At 41.0% G+C, this 19,508-nt stretch overlaps 1 protein-coding gene across 1 annotated transcript in view; it reads right to left on the bottom strand.

The window, feature by feature from the left end:
• Nucleotides 1–1,336: 1,336 nt before the first annotated feature.
• The window catches only part of NT5C1B (5'-nucleotidase, cytosolic IB), a 91,058-nt gene continuing 72,886 nt past the window's right edge, over nucleotides 1,337–19,508 (bottom strand). Inside the window, exons 6-7 of the mRNA XM_077488823.1 lie at nucleotides 13,439–13,623; nucleotides 1,337–9,488 (exon numbers count right to left, since the gene is read on the bottom strand). Of these exons, the coding sequence (XP_077344949.1) occupies nucleotides 9,018–9,488; nucleotides 13,439–13,623 (656 nt within the window). The 3' untranslated portion in view covers nucleotides 1,337–9,017. The remainder of the gene's footprint in view (nucleotides 9,489–13,438; nucleotides 13,624–19,508) is intronic.

Consider the following 19,508-nt stretch of genomic DNA (forward strand, 5'->3'; position numbering starts at 1 on the left):
TGCGCAAGGCTGGCTTCTCTGAAGGAGCCTGGAGCCTTAGTTGAAGGATGTAACCTGGATCCACACTCATACGGTATCGCCGGATCGGCTGAGAGAACCTGGTACCGTATGATAGCTCTTTAAATTTATCTATGTCCCTCAGTAACACTCAAGTGTACATCACAAGCCTGTGGCAGAGACTTTGTCAAACACCCTACCGGCTGCTAGGCCTAGTGAGAGGAGGTCTATCCGGGGGTTGTTAAATCCAGTTGTGAAATGGTCTTTATTCTCTGGATTTACTATAAGGACTTCCTTTGTTTTTGCAACCTAAGTTCCTGAACTTATGCCTAACCCTCTACCCTTTATTGAAAGTCTCTGTTTCTGTTACAAATAAATAACCCAAAAGAAGATTCAGTGTCAGTTTCCACCTTCTTTGGGACATCTACCACGGGAATCCCTAGACGGAGAAGAAAACAAGGAGGTAACCTAAGCCCAATAAAACCAGCAGCTCCTTCGGGGGTCAGTGCTACATAAGCATAGTCAATGTTTTGAGTCCTGATGAAGTGGAAGTGTAATTGGCCAATGAAACACATCAGTTGTTGATGATTTTATGAACAGTAAAGGATTTTAGACTCTCACATTCTGTTTGGAGCTTGTGCTATATGTACATGCTTAGACATAATTGTTAACTGCACTCAAGGACTGTTTTTTATGATCAAGGCCCCATTCAAACCTGAGTATTTTTTAGCTTGATGGTTGAAGCTCCAAAATGCTCAACATTTAAAATGCTCATATGCCTGCAGTTGGAAGCCCGTAGCTCCAACATGTACAGACCCCACAAACCTGAAAATGTCTAAATCAAGCATTTTTTCCAGGCATATTTACCTCTAGTGCTTTCCATTGGCTAACACAAACACTTGATGCTTGAATACACATGTAAAATGCTTGAAATACACTTCTAAAGAGCAATGTATAGTCATGCAAAAGAGACTTACATAAAAATAACTGAAATTGCTCTGCTCAGGTGTGAATGCAGCCTAAAGGTGGAACTTTTTTTGAAATGGTGCTCTTTAATGTGACATGTTATGAAGTTATTTATCTAGACTGGTAAAGTTACTGAAAAAAAATCCACTTTTATTTAAAAACATACATAACATAGAAAAGACATGATCTATGGTAGCTTTGTTGTAGGATCCAAAGTGCTAGTGTAGTATTATTCTATAGACCCAGTGCCCACAAACAGGTGCCTCTGAATAAAATGAATATGGTAATAGAGGCCATTTGCCTTTTGTTGAAACTAATAAAACAAACTAATTTAACCAGTGCAGAAAAAAGATCAATTCAATGAGAGCAACCATTTTGAGTTTTGTTTTTATTTTTTTATTAAAGCAAGGAAATACAGAAGACGTTCAACTGGTGTAGAAAAATACTTTCATCATCCTTTGTATTTGTGCATAGAAAACCAAATGAACAGTTTAAAAGCAGTATTACATTATCAAACGGTCATGGTGCTTGGAACAGCCTCTTGTAAACATGATCACTTGTGACTAATCTAAGGGTCTGTGTTGGCAGGGTTGGAGTCAGTGGGCAAAGACAGCTTACTTTCGGAGGATTCAGCTTGCATCTTAGATCAGTTTTAGATGCATCAAAGATTATTTCACTGAGAGGTTCGCTTCATCTGCTTCCAAGTTGTATCAAAATGCTTCAAGCTGCTTTTTCATTTCCATTATCTTGAATGGGGAGAGAAGCAGTTCTGACACAAACAGAAGCCCATAGACACAGACCCGCCAGACATGATAAACCAACAATTAATACTGAAATAGACTTATTTTATAAGACAATGTAAAGAAGCCCAGAGAAACCAGCCATTTTTAGTTTAAAATCAATCCAGATTGGTTGTTATGACTTTTGAACATTGATCTCCAGCTAATCTGAGAAGACTGAAAGTACCACTCAAATGTGTAAAACAGGATAAAGATGGAAAAAGTGTGAAACAAATGGTGCAATAGCTGTGCACAAACTATATATTTAATGCCTTTCATACAACACAGTGGGCCCAATAAAGTGATTGGTGGTTGTAGATAAATGAAAAAGTGTTTCACATCACATCTGGTTGTAGTGCATTACATTTCACATAACCTATATTTTGCATCAGTGTGAAGTATTAGGCACAGGTCCCGTGATCTTGACTGCCTTGCACCATCATCCTCTTGATGCAATACTGTAGACCAGCCTTTCTCAACCTTTTCAACACAGAGAAACCCCTGAAATAACTTTTTGGTGTCGGGGAATCCCTTTTAAAAATTACTATATCTACAACTCATCATACATTAGTGTGATGGTCAGTGGGGTGAATGATCCTTACACTTGTGGTCATTGGAAAGAATTACCCCCTTACAGATAGCCGAAAAGACCAATGGTGTCAGTGACAACTTATCTGAGAGACGGAAATTGCCCATTGCTCAAGGAACCTCAAGCATCCTCTGGAGGAACCCTAGGGTTCCATTGCAGGTGTCTGAATGTGTAACAAAATACTGTATAAATCTCTCATTTATTTCTTAAGCCCTAATGAAAGTGGGGTGGATAAGCCCTTGAAACACATTTGCTACCTTTTGCCCATGGTTTGAACTGTAACAACAATAACATTTATATGGACGAATGACTGGCACTCTGTTTATCCTATTTGATTTTTCTAGTGGAGATCTGCTTTCTGGGGGGAACCCACTTTGTGCTAGAACTAAGATCAGTTAAGAGCAGTCCCCAAGCTTCATTCATCTTCCTGGAATCTGGTTTAACAGCTCTTTTGAACTTTACTCTTAAAACATGGTTCCTACTGGCAATTTTTCATTCTGATCCATATTTCTTTTTAATAATCTAGCCCATTTTTCCTTACTTTTGTTCTCTGTCTCTTTGAAGGGTAACACCAGGACCTGGTGTCATTGGAACAGGAAGTGAGGCAAAATATCTCCTACAGAGTTAGGCCTCACACATGCAAGCATATTAAAATACTCCTAACTATGCTGGACCTTTCTTCCAGGAGATCAAATAAAAATCCAGTGTAAAAATGCTTGGTTTGGGCTGTATTAACGTGTTTTATATGTGTTTACAGGTATATGGCATTTAGAAGCTTATTTTACGTAATTTCATTCTATTGGCTAAAATATTTATTTATTCAAGCCACTAGAATACATTTATTTGCATTTATGCATGTATGTGCTTAAATTATGCCAGAAAGATCCTCTCCAATTGCAGATTTGGAGCTTTTTTTTATGCCCATGCATGCTGCTCTAAAATACGAATCTATATGCCATAATGTGCATGAACACATTGGGAAAAATAGACTAAGGCCTCGTGCACACTGGATGTTAAAATAATGTAATAAAAAAGTCAGTAGCTTTGCAGTGAGTTTTTCAATGTTTTTGCAATAGTGGTTTTTAGCGTTTATTAGCGTTTTTCCACATTAGCGTTTTTTAGCTTTTTTTTTTTTTTTTTTTAAGAAAAAATAATATTTTTTTTTTCAATGGATCAAAAATGTTAAACGCCGGTGACAAACATATTTTGAACGTTTATCAGTGTTAGAGCATTTTTACAGCTAAAAAACGTCTCTCAGAACCCACTAGTTTTGGGGTTTTTTTATTACTGAAAAACGCCACTGCCCAAAACTGCTGATAACAGTCTATGTGTGCATAGACACATAGGATAACATGATGGAGAGTTTAATGACCGTAGAAAAAAATGTCTACAGCAAAAAACAGCTGCTGTAAAAATGTAAAAAAACGTCCAGTGTGCATGAGGCCTAATAGTCACCAGCAATGAAAATCGAACAGATGCTCTATCCAAAACAAAAAAAAGAAAGTTTCACCTGAAGTTGGTCTTTAAAGTTCAATTGTTGCTGATGGGTGGCAAGAAATAGAGAGTGAATATCCCAAAGAAAAATCTAAGTAATGCGCACGACTATCTTTCAGAAATTCCCATGCTTATGGTTATTGCTTGAAGCTGTCTGGTTTGCCTGAGCAGAGAGAAGCTTTGGAGGTTTTCCAACTCACATGGATGGAAACATTTCCCAAGTACTTCTTTACACAGGCTGAACAGACAGGCAGAGAAAGTGAATAGCGTTGATTTTCAGAGCAAGAGAAACTGGCAAAGGCATTACTAATTGCTGCAGTGCTATACTGTAGTCTCTTCCATCCACTTTTAGGGCACATTTAAACTTTTCTGTTTTAGTGCACCACAATGTAAGGCAGTGTATCAGCGCTGTATTGGGGTGACATTCAAAAGGAATGGCACTACAACCTTCTAACTTATGTAGCATGTGCTAACAAACATTACCAAAAGGCCTTACATCCCAAAAGCATGTTTCAGCCCTTAACAGTAAATTTGTCACCCCAACATTTCCTATTTCTGATATGTGTCCGTTTTGCCATGTACTTGTGTTAAAACGTATTCTAATTTCTTTGTATTGCTTCCTTTGTGTTAAATCCCTGGTGTTCCTGCCAGTCCCCCTGCTCTCCTATTTCAAACTGACCCCATTATGTATGAGAGCACATCTATGCCAGCGTGGTCAGTTTTATGACTGTGCTGAGAGAACAACATGCCTGTCCTCCAGTGATCAGACTTGTGCTGACACACCTTCCCCCCTTCACAGCCATTCACTGGGAAGTTCAGTGTACTGCTGCTTCTCCACCCCCTTCTGTCCAGGCCCCTTGTTCAGTTGAGAACAGAGATTATGTGATCGCGAATGGCTGTTTTTTGGCACATGAGCAAGTCCAAAATAGTAGAGTTTTCTAACCCTCTGGAGCTATTTGTTGCCTGTATTTCTAACCCGTTAGTGACTGCAGTGTGCAATTAACCACACAGAACTAGGAATGCACAACTGTGTCTACTCCAAATCAATATCAAACTGAAAATTTGTGAAAGATTTACTATCATTAATCATAATCGTTAATTGATGCATACTGACGCTGCTAAACTTCTCTGCATCTAAGCTAAAAATTACTCTGGTCGTGAATGAGTTACCACCCCACAAAAATGTTGTGCCTTCCCATGGACTCCAATGAATTCCACTGAATTAGTAAAATGTCCAGATTTTTACAGAAATTGGGGCAAAGTAAAAACTCTTAAAGCTATAATCTGGGCAAACCACTAAATACAGAGATGACGTGAATATATGGGAGCTTTTTTACATGCCAAAAGATGTGCATTTCTATCCATACAGTCCTAAGATTTACACAGGCCTGCTACATCACAAATCCTTGTTTGACAGGACAGAATTTGATTTTACTCTGTTGCAGTTCAGTAACACAGGTCAGCTGTCTATAACTGGACAGTGAAATGAAAAGCAGCACACGGATGGGCTGCTTGGTTTCTCTGTAATTCTGCTCTATCATCCTACTAGCATTCTCCCTGCACTGCATCACAACTGATTGACTCCTTGGGATGCTTCTCCTTCACTCATTTTGAGCTCTACTGTACAGAGACTGCAAGATGCTAAGTTGACTTCTAAATGAAAAAAAAAAAAGAAATATGTATTAATCTGTGTCTTGTATATCTGCCTGGAGTTCAGCTTTCATTTCTATTAACCCTAGTCTGTAAATTCCCATTGACTTGGGGGAGTTGCAGCAATTTCCAGTTGCGCAGAAGGACAGCGGAGAACTGCTCCATATATTAAAACTCTAAGTAATAATAATAACATGCAAACACACAAAGGAAAAACATTTTAGTAATAACGCCTAATCCTGCACTATTAAAGACTAATTTCACCTAGAAATACAAATATACTATATTTTTTAATCCTTTGTAAAAAAGAGTATCCAGCAATAAAAAGTAGTATAAAAGCAGTCAAAAAAGAACTTGAATAAAAACAGAAATCTAAAAATTAACCCAAAAGGCAACCGGAATTTGTGTCAAGATAAAAATGAGTAATGAGGATAGTTGGTGAATTAAAAAGACATGGAGCAAAAACTTCATGTTAGTTACAATTGAAGCTGAATTCCAGTAATGCTGAAAAGAATTTCATTCAATACCCTTGGGTCATGTGAACTTTGAATTTACAGTACATTGCATGGCCGAGGGGGAGAGAAAGATAGCTTCATAACCTTTTAGTCACAGTCAGCGCAGCTCTAGGTCATTTCTCAGTTCAGTGGCCCCATATTCTAGGAAAACTGGAGGCATTTGCTTGGGTGGCACAACACAATATCTCAGCACTCCTCGGAAACACAGCTGTCAATGAAGACTTAGTAGTGTTACTGGGCAAGTGTGCACCTCTCCAAGTCTGCCAACATAACGTGCATGGTAACAAAATCCTCTATAGTCCAAGACGATCAAGGGTTTTTCATTGACCACTGATTTGCTGACTAGGTGCTGCATAGGCATTGGTAGGAACAGTAGGAAGATTGGTGAACACCCAGTTCCACGAAACAAAGGACAATTACTGTAAGGAGGGGGGTAGATACAAAGAATGGTAGGCAAAATAGTTAACATCCTATGTTTCTCAAGCCCTTCACTTGATTTTATCCAGCCCTCGGGCACTATTTTATCCACTGAAACCAACAATGGAGCATAACATCCCCACCCCAATGACTCCACACGATTGCTCCCAATGACACCAACAATAGGGCACAATTCCTACCACATGATACCAAAGATGGGTGCATTGTTTTTTTTCCCCACTGACTTCCAGACTTTTTCTACTCCCAATGGCCACAGTCTGTCCCCCCTAAAGCCTGAAGGACAGTAAACTGGCCCCTTGTTTAGAAAGTTTGGGGACCCCTGCTCTAGTGCCTTGAGTTTCGCGTAAAATAGCAGCAGTATTTAATAATATGAAGAATAGAATGGACATTCCTATGAGTTGCTTTGGGCAACAAAGACAGTTCTTGTTTTAGAAACCGTTAGTCCTGAGTTACATTGTCATTACTTCCTAGTAGACTAGGTTAAACTAAGCAAATAATTGCCTCTTCCTATGTTATGGTTGCAGATGCACTTTGATTAACTTTCACAAGCAATCTATGTGAATTTGGTACATCCCTGTTTCAGTGCTTATAGAAAACATATCAGAGTTTATGACAAACACAAAAGTCACACATAATGACAAAAATACAGTAAGTTATGCTAAAATTATCTGAAAATCAAAAGTCAATAGTTCTAATACATCCATCAGTAAACAATCACTCCACTCAAAATGATATGCAGTGTTTTGGAATTGTTAGAATGTGGACTCACCCAACAGGTTGTAGAATATATCTGCAGCTTTAGTGGCAGTTTATCTGCAACTGTGTGCCTAGCTGCATCCACATACTAGGACCACAATGAAGAGATCTTTAAAAAATGAATCCAGCAGTCACTGCGGAATGCCACAGCAGAAAGACAGAAAAAGGGTCTGGAGGCGATTGAACACATCCCTCCATCACCAAGTCATATTGTATGGGCTGACACTTAGCTTATGAACTTGTATAATGTTCATAAAGCTCACAGTGCAGAGAAACATTTTTTAACAGCCTATAAATTCACTGGTGTGGCCAGATTTTAGTGATTTGGTAGGCCGGATATTTCTAATACCATAATGTTTGCCCCCCCCCCCCCCCCCAGGGTTGCAGAGAATGTATAATTGATGGTGAAAGAGCAATGGAATGCAGAAAACCTTAGTATCCAATCAATCAGTTTTGGGCAGCCTAAGGAGACAACGTATGGACATCCAAAATGACCATTCTCATTACTACCAACAAGTCAACTTAGTCTCAAGCTCAAATACTAATCTTGATGTTTTCCAGCTATAAAGGATAACTGTACAAATAATAATCCAGCTTGAGGATTTTGCAACTAACAATGAACAAAAACTTAGACTAATCCTTCTCTTGCGCTGTACAGTAGACATCTTCAATATTCCCACAACAAGCATCAGGATGAATGCTATTGAAAATTAAGCGAGCGTGGCCCACTCTAGCCTGGGTCATAGAGGATGACTGCCAGCCTAGGGAAGACCCAGCCACATTGCCTTTGCAATTAGTGTGACTATGGCCATAGGTGTCTGCTTATGATGCGGTCACAACGCTTGCTTCGCCTAAACTTAAAAAAACAAAACATAGAGCAGTCAGTTTGGGTAGGTGACCTAGAGTCGGCCCTAGAAGGTTACTGCACACCACTGCTCGCCATTGTTATTATTATTATTATTATACAGGTTTTATATAGCGCCAACAGTTTGCTCAGCGCTTTACAACATGAGGGCAGACATTACAGTTACATTACAATTTGGTACAAGAGGAATCAGAGGGCCCTGCTCGTTAGAGCTTACAATCTAAAAATCAAGTAAAGTCCACTATGAAAGTGTTAAACTCTTTCCTCTTATTCATAAAGTAATACAGTTTAGTGATTTACAAAATCTCAGCTCATTAACTTCCACCTGAAGCACACACAATATCAGATTTTCTGCTGTTTTTTTCCTTCAGATTTACCAAAACCATATAATATGAGGTCAAACCTTAGGAGTTTCAATTTGTATGCAATCAGGCAGGCCCTTGCACTATATGGTTTTGGTAAATCTGAAGACAAAAATCTGCAGAAAATCTGATAGTGTGTATGGGGTTTAACAACCAGAACAGCAGGGCAGATCTCAGATCGCCAACAACCTTTAGCTCTGCTGTGGAGATTAGTGCCGTAATGGCTGCAAATCACTGAATTGCCTCCTGCTGTATCTAAAGCCCCATACACACTATCAGTTTTTCTGATGAGTTTTTCCTTCAGATTTACCAAAACCATATAATATGAGGTCAAACGTTAGAAGTTTCAATGTGTATGCAATCAGGCAGGCCCTTGTACTATATGGTTTTGGTAAATCTGAAGGAAAAACTCAGCAGACTCAGCAGTGTGTATGGGGCTTAAGTGAAACAAATTTTACTCTAAGTGAACCTCCTGAAATTAGCCCATAGATATAGGTGACAAGAATGATCTCAGACATTTGAGGGATTAAGGAATGTGCTTTAAAATATTTGTAAAAAATATACCATATCAGCAAGAGCTAAATCTGCTTAACAATACTAACACCATTAATTCGATTTCTTTCCATGTTCCTTTTTAGGCTCCTCTTTTTTAGGCTCCTCTTTTTTAGGCCCCTCTTTTTTAGACTCCTCCTTATTCGACTCCTCCTTAATAGGCTCTTCTTTTTTAGGCTCTTCCTTTTTGGTTGATTTGTGGTACTTCTGGCCAATCCCGTAAGGGACATGGGCTGCAATAGTACCTAACTCATGTGCACCTTCTATGTGAAACATTTGGTCATCAAAGAAAAGATGAGGTCGTATTTTGTCCAAGATGGGTCCCTTTGGGGCCCCTGCAAGGAAAAGGGCTTCATCTATCTCCAAGCCCCAGGCACGTAAGGTCTTCAAGGCTCTCGCCCCAGAGCTGGCAGCACTCCTAGCTGTCACAAGGTAGGTCCTTATAGGGCATTTAAGCCTTGCATCTTTAGCATGGAACTTCCTTTGAAGCTTCCCCAGTGCCTCCAGGAAGCACTTCAGTGGACCCTATAAAATATAATAATAGAATATGATAAAATACATAAGATAAAAGATTACTATTGTCTAGTAACATAAAAATGTATTCCCTCTACTGCTTAAAATAACTAAGCTACGCTTCATAACATAACCCCAGTGTGAATGTGATTTTTTTTATTTATCCACATCATGTTATCATTAGAAGTAGTACGTTACATTTATCTGGACTCATTTTGTAATGTTAAGCCTTACAGAACAAGTTCAGTTGAATGTGACCAACTACCACAATCTACAACCCCAGTATAATTTCAGGATAACATTTAGGCTGGATTCACACCATTTCTGTTATGTTGACACATGCTAATTGCACTTGATGTGCATTGACATCCTTTTTTAAACTATGAGGTTGATTTACTAAAACTGGAGAGTTCAAAAACTGGTGTAGCTCTGCATAGAAACCAATCAGCTTCCAGACTGTCAAAGCTTAATTGAACAAGCTGAAGTTAGAAGCTGATTGGCTACTATGCACATCTGCACCAAATTTTGCATTCTCCAGTTTTAGTAAGTCAACCCCATTGCATAGTGTTAATGCATTGATGTGCAGGGTTTTTATGTCTTGCAGATGTCAAATACATTATTTTTCTGCATGTTATATTTTCACCCGGCACAAACACAGAACAGAGAACGGAGCCTATTGGAAACAATGGATTTTGGCTTGTTTTTGCCTTGCGCCTGCGTTGAGCCTATGTTATACAATGCAGCCCAATGCACTTGGGTCTCTAGTGTACTGTAACAATACATAGGCAACCACATACAGAGCAGTTCACCTGCGTTGCAGGAAACACACAAGGAAAACACCTTTCCCAAACCAGCCTTGTATGTTTGGAGATACAGAGTGCAGAAGTCACAAGTCTCTTCAACTGAAACCACAGACACACAAGCCTGGTTTGAAGGCTAAGTCCACCTTTTGCAAAAAAATAATAAATGCACCCATATTTTCAGAAAAAAATAGCTAATAAGCTTGCAAAGCATTGTAACTGAAGTCACTGGATTGTGGGAGCAATTCATAGGCTCCTGCAGACTAGTCTTCCAGCTCTATTCTTGCACCGAGAACACTGGGGGAAGTGTCAGTGGACTACAAGTGCAACAGTCACTACACCTGTATTCCATTGAGAACTTCTGCTGTGACAGACTGGACTTGTGGTGTATTTGTTCACAGATTTCTCTGAATGAATGATGGGGCTGAGCAGGCACAGCTATGCACTGTGTTGTGGTGTTCAAATCTGACAGCTGCTGCAGAGAGGGTCGTTTTGGCAGTGAGTGGGAGAGGGGGTCCGCTTGGGACTATTGTTCATGTTGCAGCATATACAGGGCCTTGAATAAGTATTTATACACGTGAAATTTTCCTTGGTTTGTCATGTTACAACCAAAAACGTAAATGAATTTTATTGGGATTTTATGTGATAGACCAACACAAAGTGGCAGATACAGTAATTGTGAATTGGAAGGAAAATGTTAAATATGTAAAAAAAAGTGTGGCGTGCATTTGTATTCAGCCCCCCTGAGTCAATACTTTGTAGAATTACCTTTCTCTGTAAATACAGCTGCGAATCTATTTGGGGATGCCTCTAACAGCTTTGCACATCTAGAGTTGACATTGTTGCTCATTCTTCTTTGCAAAATAGCTCAAGCACTGTCAGATTTAATGGAGAGTGTCTGTGAACAGCAATTTTCAAGTCTTGTCACAGATTCTAAATTAGATTTAGGTCTGGACTTTGACTGGGCCATTCTAACACATGAATATGCTTTGATCTAAACCATTCCATTGTAGCTCTGGTTATAAGTTTAGGGTAGTTGTCCTGCTGGAAGGTGAACCTCCACCCAAGTCTCAAGTCTTTTTCAGACTCTTAACTGGTTTTCTTCTAAGATTGCCCAGCACTTTGCTCTATCCATCTTCCCATCAACTCTGACCAGCTTCCCTGTCCCTGCTGCAGAAAAGCATCCCCACAACATGATGCTGCCACCACCATGTTTCACGTTGGGGATGGTGTGTTCAGGGAGATGTGCAGTGTTAGTTTTCCGCCACATATAGCGTTTTGCTTTTAGGCCAAAACTTGCAATTTTGGTCTCATCTTACCAGAGCACCTTCTTCCAAATGTTTGCTGTGTGCCCCACACGACTTATCAAAATTTGCAGACTGGACTTCTTATGGCTTTCTTTTAACAATGGCTTTCTTCTTGCCGCTCTTCCATAAAGGCTAGATTTGTGGACTGCACAACTAATAGTTTTCCTGTGGACAGAATCTCCCACCTGAGCTGTGGATCTCTGCAGCTTCTCCAGAGTTACCATGAGCCTCTTGGCTGCTTCTCTGATTCAGGCACCTTAACTGACAGGCCAGGCAAGGTCTTGGTAGGTTTGCAGTTGTGCCATACTCTTTCCATTTTCAGATGATGGATTGAACAGTGCTCTGTGAGATGTTCACAGCTTGGGATATTTGTTTATAACCTAACCCTGCTTTAAACTTCTCCAAAACTTTATCCCTGACCTGTCTGTTGTGTTACTTGGCCGTCATGATGCTGTTTGTTCACTAAGGTTAACAAATCTCTGAGGGCTTCACAGAACAGCTATATTTATACTGATATTTATTTACACACTATTTAATAATTAGGTGACTTCTGAAGGCAATCGGTTCCACTATATTTTTATAAGGGGTATCAGAGTAAAGGGGGCTTTATACAAATGCACCCCACACTTTTCCTGTTTATTTGTCAACATTTTTGAAAACCATTTACAATTTTCCTTCCACTTCATAATTATGTGCCACTTTGTGTTGGTCTATCACATAAAATCCCAATAAAATACATTTACGTTTCTGGTTGCAACATGACAACATTTCAAGGGGTATGAATACTTTTTCAAGGTACTGTATATGAATGTAACATGGTTTTAAAAGGTACAGTAAGTCTTTCACAACCCTCTTACCCCCCCTCAAAACACATGCACACCATCCAATCCCACTTAGAGCTACCGTTAAAGAAGTAGGAGATCTGTGCAATCTCAGAGCAGTGGTTTGCATATTGATGCTTTATCTGTCATTTTCCATTGCAGGGACAATGCAGATGCAGGGGCAGACTGACCATTGGGCCACTCGGGCACTGCCCAAGGGCCCCATGCCCCTAGGGGCCCCCATCAGGGTTGCCAGCCTCAGTAAACCAGGGACAGTATGTAAAAAATGTTGTGTTTTTTTTTCCATCTGTTTCTGAAATGTCCCTTACCAACATCCTTTTGGTCTAAAAATCCTGAAATTATAACTGCCCCACCTCTCCAGTACCTTCTAAGCCAATAGAAACGTGTCTGTGTATACTGTGTGATTGTATACTGTGTGTGTGTGTGTTTGTGTCTACTGTGTGGCCCCATAATCTCTGATTTCCTGGGGGGCCCCATAATCTCCTATTGCCCGGGGGCCCCATGAGTTGTCAGTCTGCTCCTGTGCAGATGGTTACCAAATTAGATGGCCCATTGACTATTTTTTTCAAAGAGGCAAGAAAGAACAGCAACCTACAATACAGCACAACCAATCAGCAATGATTCTTCACTGGATAGATTTGCCGCAATCCGAGTGTCACCTTTGGATTACTTCACCCCTCCATTGCTCTTTGAAGGACCCTATTAAAGTGGAAGTAAACACATTGATTTAACAGTTTAATAAAAAACTGTTTAGTTCCCGGCACAATAGGAAGCAGCTTCCTATGGGGGCAAACCAGGAAGAGGAGGAGCCTGGAGCACTAATGGGGGACCCCATAAGAGGGGGATTGGGGGCCGTTCTGTGCAATTCTATTGCACAGACCAGGTAAGTATGACATATTTGGGTTTTTTTGTTTTCGTTTTTTAATTATAATTTACAATCACTTTAAATCTGATCTCTGAGCTGGAAAAACCTAAATTACCTTAAAATGTAATTAAGCATTTCATTTTCCTACCTGGGCCAATGGATTGTTCTCATATAGTTTTTCATGTTCAAAAAATGAATCCAAACCCCTTTCTTTTACTATCTGCTCAGACTCATCAGAGAACAGGACCGCATCTCCATCAAATGCTACTCGCATTTCCTTCTCCGGCAGGACAATGTCTCGCTTTGGTGTGAACATGGTGGCAGCTGCAATACCTGCAAAAACAGAAAAAATCCTTTAGAACAAGTTGTACAGCAGGGAATACCTAATACATAAAGGTTAAATAAAAATATAGTGATAAAAGAAATGATATGCCCTAACATTTAACAAAGGCTCAGGGGATACTTTTTATAATTTAACCTCTTCAGCTCCGGAAGGTGTACCCCCCTCCATGGACAGGCTGTTTTTTGCAATGCAGTACAATAAAATTGATGTCCTTTTTTACCCCACAAATAGAGCTTTCTTTTGGTGGTATTTGATCACCTCTGCGGTTTTTATTTTATTTTATTTATTTTATACACTATAACAAAAAAGTCTGACAATTTTGAAAAAAACAAAAAAACAATATTTTTTACTTTCTGCTTTAAAACACGTCCAATAAATAAATAATAATAAAAAAAATCCCATTTCTTTCTTTTCAATTTAGGCCAAAAATGTATTCTGCTAGATATTTTTGGTACAAGAAAAATCACAATAATTGTATATTAACTGGTTTGTGCAAAAGTCAAAGCGTCTACAAACTATGGGATAATTTTATTACAATTTTTATTTTACTAGTAATGGCGGCGATCAGCGACTAATTGCGGCAGACAAATCAGACACCAAGTGACACTTTTTGGGGACCAGTGACACTAATACAGTGATCAGTGCTAAATAATATGCACTGTCACTGTACTAATGACACTGGCAGGGAAGGGGTTAACATAATGAGCAATCAAAGGGTTGTGCTTTCTAACTGTGTGGGGGGTGCTTGTACTGTAAGAAGACAGAGATCTATGTTCCTGCTTAGCAGAACACAACAGGATCTGTTTTCTCCTGTCACAGAATGATGATCCGCCTTGTTTACATAGGCAGACCACCGTTCTGTCTGCCTCGAGAATAATCAGTTCCACCGGACCCACTAATTGGTTGCCACTGTGACCCAGGAAACAAAATCAGGTACAGGTATGTGATTTTGTGCTAAAGGGCCACTCTGCCGCAGTATATATGAGTGTGGCGGTCCGGAAGCCGTTAAAGGATAACTGTTAGCACCCTTAAGTTAGCTTGGCTAAATGCCTCATATCAGACCACATCTGCTACATACAGCAGTAAAAAAACATGGTACTGTGTCTACAACCAATGCCATAAATCAGAGGTGGAAAGACAACTTTGTAGGCTCTAATATGCACTTGCCCAGTTTTTCTTTTGATTTGAGTGGAAAATGCCTTATAGTAGAAGGCAAGAATCCCAAATTTTGAGCGGCTGCCAGTACAGGAAAAAGGGGAAATCTTCCAATGGGGACACCATTTCTGGTGACTGCCAGAGATTTTACTAACTTCCTGTTGCAGCTATGTGACAGGGCTTAAAGGGAAATCTCCCCATTCAGACACAGAGGATAAAAATGCCTGAAAGGGGTTAGAACCCTCCCTTACTCTATCCAAAAAAAAAAAAAAAGGTTTTGCCTTAACCACTTTCAGACCGGACCATTTTGCTGGTAAATGACCAGAGGTCTTTTTACAATTTGGCACTGCGCTGCTTTAACTGGTAATTGCGCGGTCATGCAATGTTGTACCCAAACAAAATTTGCGTCCTTTTCTTCCCACAAATAGAGCTTTCTTTTGATGGTATTTGATTGCCTCTGCGATTTTTATTTTTTGCGATATAAACGTAAAAAGACCGCAAATTTTGAAAAAAAATGATATTTTCTACTTTTTGTTATTAGAAAAATCCAATAAACTCAATTTTAGTCATACATTTAGGCCAAAATGTATTCAGCCACATGTCTTTGGTAAAAAAAAAGTCAATAATTGTATATTTATTGGTTTGCGCAAAAGTTGTCACATCTACAAACTAAGGTACGTTTTCTGGAATTTACGCAGCTTTTAGTTTACGACTGCCTATCTCATTTCTTGAGGTGCTAAAATGACAGGGCAGTACAAAACCCCCCCAAATGACCCCATTTTGGAAAGTAGACCCCCTAAGGAAATTGATAAGAGGCATGTTGAGCCCATTGAATATTTTATTTTTTTGCCTCAAGCGATTGAATAATGACAAAAAAAAATTTTTTTTTTTTTTTTTACACAAAGTTGTCACTAAATGATATATTGCTCACACATGCTATGGGCGTATGTGAAATGACACCCCAAAATAAATTCTGCTGCTTCTCCTGAGTACGGGGATACCACATATGTGGGACTTTTTGGGAGCCTAGCCGCGTACAGGGCCCCGAAAACCAAGCACCGCCTTCAGGCTTTCTAAGGGCGTAAATTTTTGATTTCACGCCTCACTACCTATTACAGTTTTGAAGGCCATAAAATGCCAAGATGGCACAAAACCCCCACAAATGACCCCATTTTAGAAAGTAGACACCCCAAGCTATTTGCTGAGAGGCATGTTGAGTCCATGGAATATTTTATATTTTGCCACAAGTTGCGGGAAAATTACAAACTTTTTTTTTTTTTTTTTTTTTTCACAAAGTTGTCACTAAATGATATATTGCTCATGCATGCCATGGGCATATGTGAAATGACACCCCAAAATAAATTCTGCTGCTTCTCCTGAGTACGGGGATACCACATATGTGGGACTTTTTGGGAGCCTAGCCGCGTACGGGGCCCCGAAAACCAAGCACCGCCTTCAGGCTTTCTAAGGGCGTAATTTTTTGAGTTCACTTCTCACTACCTATTACAGTTTTGAAGGCCATAAAATGCCAAGATGGCACAAAACCCCCACAAATGACCCCATTTTAGAAAGTAGACACCCCAAGCTATTTGCTGAGAGGCATGTTGAGTCCATGGAATATTTTATATTTTGCCACAAGTTGCGGGAAAATTACAAACTTTTTTTTTTTTTTTTTTTTTTTCACAAAGTTGTCACTAAATGATATATTGCTCATGCATGCCATGGGCATATGTGAAATGACACCCCAAAATAAATTCTGCTGCTTCTCCTGAGTACGGGGATACCACATATGTGGGACTTTTTGGGAGCCTAGCCGCGTACGGGGCCCCGAAAACCAAGCACCGCCTTCAGGCTTTCTAAGGGCGTAATTTTTTGAGTTCACTTCTCACTACCTATTACAGTTTTGAAGGCCATAAAATGCCAAGATGGCACAAAACCCCCACAAATGACCCCATTTTAGAAAGTAGACACCCCAAGCTATTTGCTGAGAGGCATGTTGAGTCCATGGAATATTTTATATTTTGCCACAAGTTGCGGGAAAATTACAAACTTTTTTTTTTTTCACAAAGTTGTCACTAAATGATATATTGCTCACGCATGCCATGGGCATATGTGAAATGACACCCCAAAATAAATTCTGCTGCTTCTCCTGAGTACGGGGATACCACATATGTGGGACTTTTTGGGAGCCTAGCCGCGTACGGGGCCCCAAAAACCAAGCACCGCCTTCAGGCTTTCTAAGGGCGTTACAGTTTTGAAGGCCATAAAATGCCAAGATGGCACAAACCCCCCCCCCCAAATGACCCCATTTTAGAAAGTAGACACCCCTAAATTTAGGGGTACACTAGTGAGACTAGGTAATAAATGGCGGGTGCCCTGAAACTATAAAAAAATAACTAACCAACCAGCGTCACCTGTAACAGTTATATGGTGATCACTGGTGAAAGGGTTAACTAGGGGGCAATCAGGGGGCTTTATGCGGTAGTATATGGGGGTCCCTGGCGCTATAAAAAGCTGCGGCGAACCTAAATACCTACCTGCCTAACTAGCGTCACCTGTGACACTAATACAGCGATCAGAAAAACGATCGCTTATTAGGCTGGGTTCACACTGGAGCGATGCGGGAACGCCACGAATGCGCGGCGGGTTCCCGCATCGCATGCCTCCCGGCGGCAGTTCACACTGCCCTATGCGAACTGCTGGGAGTGTCAGTGAAATGTTAATGACACCCCCAGATCAGTTCGCATATCGCAGTGCGATCTGCAAACTTGGATCGCATGGTGTGAACACCCATGCGATCCGATTCTGCTGCGGACCAAAAAAAGGGTCCCGTGCGAGTTTGCGGCGGGTGCGGCGGGTGCGACACGAATTCAGCCATACTATCTGTATAGCTGAACTCGAATCGCACAGAGATCGGATGTGATTTGCACTGCAGTGCGGTGCGAATCACATCCGTTCTCATAAACCGCTGCAATGTGAACCCAGCCTTAGTGACACTGGCGACGGGGGGTGATCACGGGGTTAAACCTTTATTGGGGGGGTTAGGGGGGTACCTTAGAACTAAAGGGGGCTAACCCTAACTGCCCTAACAGTTATTAGTCACAAATGACACCTGCCGGGTGATCAGGGGGTTAAACCTTTATTAGGTAATAAATGGCGGGTGCCCTGAAACTATAAAAAAATAACTAACCAACCAGCGTCACCTGTAACAGTTATATGGTGATCACTGGTGAAAGGGTTAACTAGGGGGCAATCAGGGGGCTTTATGCGGTAGTATATGGGGGTCCCTAGCGCTATAAAAAGCTGCGGCGAACCTAAATACCTACCTGCCTAACTAGCGTCACCTGTGACACTAATACGGCGATCAGAAAAATGATCGCTTATTAGGCTGGGTTCACACTGGAGCGATGCGGAAACGCCGCGAATCCGCGGCGGGTTCCCGCATCGCATGCCTCCCGGCGGCAGTTCACACTGCCCTATGCGAACTGCTGGGAGTGTCAGTGAAATGTTACTGACACCCCCAGATCAGTTCGCATATCGCAGTGCGATCTGCAAACTCGGATCGCATGGTGTGAACACCCATGCGATCCGATTCTGCTGCGGGCCAAAAAAAGGGTCCCGTGCGAATTTGCGGCGGGTGCGGCGGGTGTGGCGGGTGCGGCGGGTGCGGCGAATGGCTGAACTCGAATCGCACAGAGATCGGATGTGATTTGCACTGCAGTGCGGTGCGAATCACATTCGTTCTCATAAACCGCTGCAATGTGAACCCAGCCTTAGTGACACTGGCGACGGGGGGTGATCACGGGGTTAAACCTTTATTGGGGGGGTTAGGGGGGTACATTAGAACTAAAGGGGGCTAACCCTAACTGCCCTAACAGTTATTACAGTCACAAATGACACCAATGCAAAAAAAAAAAAAAAAAAAAAAAAAATGACATTGGTGTCACTGTGACTGGGGGGCAGGGGTAATTGGGGGGGTGATCGGGGGGTAAAGGGGGGGTGTGAGTGTGCCTGGCATGTTCTACTGTGTGTGGGATGTGTTGGTGCAACTCACTGATCCGCTCTCCTCCGTGTCGGAACGAAAAATACCGACACGGAGGAGAGAATACATCACTTCCTCTCCTGTGTTTACATTACAGGAGAGGAAGTGATGTCACCGGGGATTTCCATTCGTCGGGAGCGATCGCGAGGGGGTGGCCATGAATGAATGGCCGTCCCCTCGTCCGGGATCGCTCCCGAACGAAAACCGACCGCCGCAGGCACCGGGCGGGGGCCCGATCGGGCCCCCGACCCGCGGGAGGCAAATCACGTACATGTATGTGATTATGCCTGCCTGTGCCATTCTGCCGACGTACATCGGCGTGAGGCGGTCGGCAAGTGGTTAAGTTCTACTTTAAATCTGTGCTATACCCTGATACTCTTGCACTAATTGCATACACAGTAAATGTATTAACCACTTAAGCCCTGGACCATTTGGCTGGCCAATAACCAGAGCACTTTTTGCGATTTGGCACTGCGTCGCTTTAACTGACAATTGCGCACAAAATTGATGTCCTTTTTTTCCCACAAATAGAGCTTTCTTTTGGTGGTATTTAATTACCTCTGCGGTTTTTATTTCTTGCGCTATGAACAAAAAAATAGCGTCAATTTTGAAAGAAAAAATTCATTATTTTTTACTTTTTGCTATAATAAATATCCCCAAAAAATATCATTAAAAAAC

This window comes from Lithobates pipiens, unplaced genomic scaffold (genome assembly GCF_037356315.1).
Source record: "Lithobates pipiens isolate NorthernLeopardFrog02 unplaced genomic scaffold, aLitPip1_a1.2 Scaffold_18, whole genome shotgun sequence".
Classification (NCBI taxonomy): Eukaryota; Metazoa; Chordata; class Amphibia; order Anura; family Ranidae; genus Lithobates; species Lithobates pipiens.